Genomic DNA, 7,583 nt, shown 5'->3' with positions numbered 1-7,583 from the left:
AAGAAATGATTGAAGAACACACCATGTCACACAGACAAAAGGGTTTTTCAGTTTGAAATTGCAGACATCCTAGGGCCATGTATTAGGTGGCACTGGAGGGACCAATCTGTGAAGCTCAGAAAGGGGCACTCAGTATTTTGCAGATGAAAATGGTGACACTCCTTAATATGCTCTGAAATAGCATATTGATAGGGAAACTGAAAAAAAAATTATCATTATTATTATATAATTGTGTAATAAATCATTAATTAGAAGAAAATACATTGGGTGATGTGGAATGCATGTGTACAGACACATATTTATAAAAAGTTTGACTTTTCAAGTTTAGACTCCCAAGGAATGTAAACATATGTATGTAAAATATATAAAAGCTACATTTATTAACACACTCTTATGTTTTTTCTAACTATCAATATATTTTTTCCCCTTTGGAGAAATATATTTTTTTTCTTTGGAGAAATATATTTTTCCCCCTTTTTTTCCCAGGCACTCCCAGGACCAATTCTGTTCGTGAAGGAATCAGACAGCTGTGGGATTACGTCTAACATAGCCTTGAGTTGTCAACACAACATACACAAACTCTTTTGGCCTGCCAACTCTCATCTCTTACATCAAGGAAACTGACTCATATACCAAGGCCTAAAAAATTAACATAGCTTGCATAAATACATCTTGATAATGTCCTTGAGCTTCCTGGTGAGAAGAAGACAAACCCAAAGAAGTAGGAACAGCATGTACGTGATTTTTTTATTTTTGATTTTTAAATGCCATGTCAGCAGTGACCATTTGTACTTAGCTGAAATTGCAGCACAGGATCCTATCAATCAATGCAATAAATAAATAAACAGATGATTGCGTGTGTAGTTGAACTAATGAAGCCAGCTTTCCTATCAGTTTGTATCTTGTAGTACAATTCCCTCTCATCCAATAAAATGTAAGTTCTGTTTTAGCTTTCCCTGTCCTGACAAAATGCTTTTCTGCTGTGCGGATTCTCAGCTGTGAAACAAGGGGTGAGCAATATTCCTCGTAGTGGAGGCACTAATTCAGGGCTTTCTCCTTTAAAAAATCAACTAATTCAAAGAAACTTGACAGAAGTTAGTTTCTCTGTTGAGTTTGACTGAGGTTGGCCAAATGTTGAAAAATATTGGAGATGATGCAGAAGTACAGTTACACTTGCACACACAGACATAAAGACAGTGGCAGTTCCAATGACATCTCCTCTGGGAACTACGCTAAGCGGTGTATCTTCATTTGAAGAAAACAGAAAAGATCAGTATGGCATTACCCATCTCCTTTTAACTCCAATTTATTATTTTTACATTACGGGCACTGGATGATTGTTCAGGGCAAGAGCAGTAGAGAATATTGGTAAGTCTGACAGTGAATGCTTCCTGTCCCTTTCAGGTAAAGTATAATTTTGTTTAATTTTATAGCAAATGATTCAGGATAATGCAGTACAACTTTACAGAAAAGTAGGCTTTCTGTCAGGTGGTTGCAAGTCTGGTCAAAGGTATTTAAGCTTTCACAATATCTGGTGATTTATTAACAAGATTTGATTTTACACTCACAACTGCTGAAGTAATAAGCATGAAGTGTTACTAACACATTAAAAGCTTTTGTATTCATTCCAAGCAGTAGATTAATATCTAGAGGTGGAAGGGGAGGAGGGGGAAGGAGGAATTTAGAAAGAGCAGCATATTAGAAAAGAAAATTTACAGCTAAAGAATTTTGTGTCAGTTGTGAAATAAGAATGCCTTCTATAGAGAAACGAAAACACCAGTAAATTAAGCTACTTCTTGGCTGGAAAGAGCATGCATCAGTTACTCACAGTGTAAAGGTTCTCTCATCCATTGAACACAACTGCTCAATAATCTTTTCTAATATGACACAAAAATACTGTCCAAGTTCAAAATTTCCCAACAGACCAGTTAAATGGCATGGCCTGGTTTCACACAAATAGTGCTGTAAGGAGGCTGGTGCCTTCAGGTGTCCCAGTGTTGCAGCTCTGCTGTGCTGAGCTCACCCCCAAATATCTGCCTGGGGCCAGGGGTGGAGGGAGGCAGGATGTTCACAGGGTCTTACCACCCTGGAGCTGCTGACCTTCACAAAACTTGTCAGAACTTTGGTACCTTGACATCTTTCTTCTGCTAACATTGCATAAAATTAAGCTACAGGTTCAGGAACTACTGGGTGGAGAAAGGGTTGTGGTACTGCCTGGCAGAAGGACAGACTGGGGATGTAAGCTTTGTCTTCTTGGGGAGTAAGGCTAAAAATACACTAAGAATACTAAAAATACACAGGGCTAAGCATTTTGTAACAGGTGGTGGTCTGGACTTACATGTTGTTTAGGACTTCAGGTACACAAAGTCTCTTTTGAGCTAAGAAAACATCCACATGCAGAAAAGCAGGACTTTTCTAAAAACAGTTCCTTGCAGTTTTTTAGAGCATATGTCAAACGTAGGCCAACTTAATTCTGTCAAATCTAGGTAAATTCATGTTTAGTTCTCCAGCTTGAAAAGCTGCTGTCTTCTGGCCAGTTTCTACATGAGTGTAACAACTTCTGTACTTCCCCACTGCTCTGCATAAAATGGCCACAGGTGAAAAGCAAGCAAGGTGTTTGGGATGAGACAGGTGACGTGATTTCCACAATTGCAGCTGTGATGCAGTTCTCCTGGGCCATTATTCTTGAAAACAGGCCTACTTGTCTAAGGCCTGGAGCCTGAGACAGTCACTTTGGAATATCTTGGAAAAAACTCACTTAGGTTTTTACATCCATCATCTTTTGATTTAGCTTTGTGCTGTGTCTGCCCTCTGATTAACTTTTTTTAAAATCCTTTACTGTTGTAATTAGCTTATAGAAAGATTTTAGCAAATGGTACTGAAAAGAGAAAATAAAAAGAAAGGTTCTCTAACAAATTTTTATGACTGCTCCTGAAAATCTGAAATACCATCAGTATGGAGATTCATGTAGTCCTGTTCCATTTTAAACCACTGATGGACTAAGTAACTTAAAACAATTACTTATGCCCTGGGTTCAGCAGTAGCAGTCATTTTTCTCCTTCTTAGTAGCTGGTGCAGTGCTGTGGTTTTGACTTTCGGCCTGGGAACGGCGCTGATAACACCGATGTTTTTAATTGCTGCTCAGTAATGTTTACTCTGACCAAGGACTTTCTGAGTCTCATGCTCTGCCAGGGAGGAGGCGAAGCCAGGAGGAAGCAGAGACAGGACACCTGACCCAAACTAACCAAAGAGGTATTCCATACCACAGCACGTCATGCCCAGGATGTCGAACTGGGGGCAGTTACCTGGAAGGGCTAGATCACTGCTCGATCAGGCTGGGTAGCGGTCGGAGGGTGGCGAGCGGTTGTATTCTCTTCCCTTGTTATTTCCCGTATCATTATTATTACTGGTGGTAGCAGCAGTGATTTGTGTTATACCTTAGTTACTGGACTGTTCTTAACCTGTGGGAGTTACATTCTTTCGATCCTCCTCCCCATCCCTCTGGGAGCAGGGGGAGGAAGGGGGGGGGAGTGAGTTACTGGCTGAGCTTAAACCATGACAACTTATAATAAAATTTGTTCTCTAAAATAATTTTATTTTAGTAAAGTTCCCATAAATTTGAAGAGATTTCCATTTTGAGTTTAAAAATCTCAAATTACAAACATATGAATATGTACTTATGTACTTTAATTTTTGTAACTAGGAAAACTGTAGAATACTGAAACAGTATTAATTTCTTCATCTTAACAAACCTCTGCCTTTCTGTCAGGGTTTAGTTTGGCTCATGTAAGGCTAGTTTCATCCTTAGGTTCTTAATGGAGAATTAGTTAGCAGATTTAGTTATTTGAAGTCTTTGTTTGAAAATAAATAAACATTAGACTGATTTACATTTGCTAATCTGCAGTAAGATTGAAAATTATTGAGTTCTTGGTACCTGTTTAAAGTACTTATTTTTTTTTTAACAGCACTTTGTAGAGTTTTTTAAGAACTACATTGTATTCCTTTGCTTCCAAGTGATACGGCTGAGGAAAATTACAACTGTTGAAGAACAGTTTCTTTCATTGCACAGATACTGTGGTTTCTGTGATGGCTTCCTTGAGCTCTCACACAGAAGAACATGAGTTTTAATGCTTCCAAATTCTGGCAGGATGTTGTGCAACCTGGTACCCTTCCAGAAGACTTCAGGAAGATGAATGGACACAGGGGGTTGTCTGTGATGATTCTTCTTCCACTCAAGGATAGAAACAGGAGTCACTGGAGGCAGATCCAGAAAGAAGTACTGTTGAGAAAGAAGGGCCTTGTGAATATCACTGATACAAGTGATGTTCCTGATGAGATGCAGGAGCCATAACTCCCTGCAACCTATTTAACCCAAGTTCTTCCATGGCTTTGAGCAACCTATAATGCACTTTGGTAAAATCACCTTTGGGCCCTTAGATGGCTAAAGCTGCAATGAATCTTTTGAGACTGCTGCTCTTCCTGGTAACGGGCAGAGATTCTCCGTAATTTTGCAGCTTCAGTTCTCCTCTAATGCTGTGGAACTACTGTTTCATCTAGAGCCTAGAAGCAGCAAAGCTTAAATTAGCGAAACAAGTGCCGACAGACTGAAGAGACACACGAGCAGGAACATCTATACCTGAGCAGAGTGTTCGAGATATGTCTGAAGCACCGCCTGGCGGGATTCCCAGCGCTGCGACCCGCCCCGGCTCATAGCCCGCAGACCCGCCCACTCTGGGGCTAGGAGGGCCCGCCCGGCTCAGTGCCTCTTCAGCCCGCTCGCCCGGCTGCAGCTGCTGCGGCCGTAGCCCGTCCTCCTCGATCCGGGTATCACCGCCCCGGGGCGGCCCCCGCCGCCACCGCCCCCTGTGCCGCGGCGGGAGAGCTCTGGGACCGAGCGGCGCCGCGCTTCGGCTGGACTCGCACCCGTACCTGCCCGCTGGTACGTAACGTAACGGGGCGGCGCTGGGCCCGGAGCCGGCGCTGCCACCGACCGCGACCCGCGCAGGGGCGGGCTGCGGGGCAGGCGGTCCCCTTGGGGAGGTGACCCTTCGGCGCTGTGGGGTTGGGGCGACGGCGGGACACCCCTCGGAAGAGCGGTGAGGGCCCTGGCAGCCCTACGGCCTGGCAGCCGGGCTTCCGCCGCTGTGCAGCTGCGGGAAATCCGGTCCTAAGAGTTTGTGATGTTAAAACGACAAAGCCCCGAGATGCGGGAAGGTTCAAAGTGAAAGCTGCTGTCCTCCGCACGTGCCGGTGCAGGAGAGTCTGCCCCTCGCTCCCCCGAGCTACCTAAACCCGTAACTGAGCCCGGTTTGCTGTGGCAGCACATTGTACCTTCTACTGCGGAATCTGCTGGAGTTGTAGTGTAACTTTGTGTCTGCAGTGCGCGCCAGTTGCTCCAGCCTTACGCTTTGGTGATGGGTAGAGTAGGAAAAACATCACAACATCTTTAACTCCGACTATTGTTGTTGTCTCACAATTCTAGGAGAGTGCAGAAATGTCTCGCTTCGAAAATAAAGGACTAATACTGGGCATAATGGCAGGGACTGCTGGCATAAGCCTGATGGTGATTTGGTACCGTAAGATCCGAAAACCGGGTGCAACTGTGCGTATACCTGCGCTCCTAAATGCAACTAACAGGCTTAGTTCTGTGGGCTTGCAAAATGAAGCTCCGAATGAGCAAGGAGCAGTAATGGTTTTATATGGAAGGCAACTGCAGATACTAGAAAAATTGAATGACTTGCTAGTGAGTGTGGATGAACTGAAGAGGGAGGTAAAATTTCTGAAAGAAGCTATTCCAAAGCTTGAAGAGCTTGTTCGCAAGGAGCTTCAAGGGAAGGGAGATGTTCAGAGAGTAAGCCCCTCACACAGAGCAACAAAACGGAGAAAAGCTGAGACAGCTTCTGGTGCTGCAGAAACTACCAGCTCTGAGGAGGCGGAAAGTGAAGGAGGGTGAGTCAATAATATTTTGTACATACTACAGTACACGTGCAGAGCAAATTGCATCATTACCTGTGTGAAACTTTGTATTGTAAATAGGAGTCCTTTGAAAGTTTTCCATAGATCTTCTGTCATTTTTTTGTTTGGTTCTGTTTTTTTCCCTGAATAGAGAAATAGAAGTTCAGATTAGAAATTTTTTTAGACCAGAAAAACCTGTGGGTGACCACCTCTGAATCTGCACTATGGTTGAAGCTGGCTTAATGCCAGGCCTAATACAGATTTTTTAAGGGTGCAGTATTGCTACATAGGTCTGCAATGAAGGCAAAGTTCAGAATAATGGTGTAATTTTAAAAGTGATTCTAGTAATAAAATAGTCTCTGATGGTGTGTGTTCACATCGTACAAACTCTTGTGTGCTTTTTGCAGTAATTGTCTTCTGTGGGCCTTACAGATGAGTTATGACAGACAATGTTCTCCCTGAAATTATTATATGCTGTGAAAGCTATGTCCAAATGCAACATGTGTATAAAGGGCAGAATGTTTATGTATTTGCTGTTGAATTACACTTTCTGATAGCTTAAAAAGAATTCATGAGGTATTTAAGGTAGTGATTCAGTAAAGTGGGAAGTTCCCAGTTTTGATTGCATCTTGTGTCCTGATGTGAGTTGAGGAACATGCTGAAGGATCAGATGTACTTGGAGTCGAGGAGGGGGACTAGATTTCTGTCTTTTCATTTGTTACCTAATATACTGACCACTAGTAATGTAAAAATAGTGATGACATTACTCTCCTGTAATTGCAACTTTGTTTTGGTATAATCAGAGTAGATACTTACATGCAGTTTAATAAGGGTATGTTTATAGCAGCTTAGTTTTTTGAGCAGTCTCCTCAGTGTATTAACATGCCTGTGTAGGCAGCATTGTGTCTGTAAATTGCCCATCTTAAGCCACTTTTTTCTTTAAAGATACATTAATTAACTGTAATATTCTGAAGTTAGTAACATGCACCATATAATTAATGGAATTTTATTCTCTAAGAGTTTCTCCAAATTTATTTTCAGTTCCTGTGGGCAGAATTTCTTGTGTTACATCCCAGCCCACATGCTTCACAAGTTGTATTTTGATAGCATATTTTGAGACCTGTCAGTTCTATTACGAACTAGTTCTGTATTTTAAGTATAGAGTATTGGCAGGAGAATTAAAAGACATTCCTCCTTCATATGGTGTAGAAACACTTCCGTTCTATTTTCTCAGATTGTTTTATCCATCGGTTGGTTTGCAGAAGCCTTTATGTTATACATAAGAGATTTGGGGATGTAGATAAGGACCATTTTATGAATAATCAGGCTCACTGACTCAATAGAGGGTCTATTTCACACCTAGTAGGTGAGCAGATCCTGTTTTCTCATCAGGAGAGATGCTTTGCTGTTTGGGAACTAGCCAAGGGAACTTGTCTGTTCAGGTTTTTCTGTGTGACGAAGAAGCTGATGGGAGGATCCAATACAAGTGATTATAGTGTGCAAGTGTGTTCTTAAGCAAGGCCTCCACTAACAAGTATTTGTGTACAGTCGGAGGAAAGGAAGATAATTCAAGGTTATAGATAGTGTTAGTCATTTGAGTATGTGCTTTTTCCAATGCTGTTTTTTAA

At 42.0% G+C, this 7,583-nt stretch overlaps 1 protein-coding gene across 4 annotated transcripts in view; it reads left to right on the top strand.

Moving 5' to 3' along the window:
* Positions 1-4,843: 4,843 nt before the first annotated feature.
* The window catches only part of RMDN2 (regulator of microtubule dynamics 2), a 49,152-nt gene continuing 46,412 nt past the window's right edge, over positions 4,844-7,583 (top strand). For 3 of the 4 annotated variants that reach the window (XR_008972907.1, XM_057415334.1, XM_057415333.1), the window contains exon 1: positions 5,446-5,949. Coding sequence is in view for 3 of the 4 variants with exons in the window: in XM_057415334.1 (XP_057271317.1) it covers positions 5,495-5,949 (455 nt within the window). In the remaining variant the exon portion in view is untranslated. Of the gene's footprint in view, positions 4,940-5,445; positions 5,950-7,583 lie in introns of those variants that run through there. The other variant, XM_057415335.1, reaches the window with a different exon arrangement.

The sequence above is a fragment of the Pezoporus wallicus genome, unplaced genomic scaffold (genome assembly GCF_028554395.1).
Source record: "Pezoporus wallicus isolate ANWC-B61680 ecotype Strahan unplaced genomic scaffold, APGP_CSIRO_Pwel_v1 contig_5352, whole genome shotgun sequence".
NCBI lineage: Eukaryota > Metazoa > Chordata > Aves > Psittaciformes > Psittacidae > Pezoporus > Pezoporus wallicus.
The sequence above is the reverse complement of the archived record's forward strand: the minus strand, read 5'-3'. Positions and strand labels throughout refer to the sequence as shown.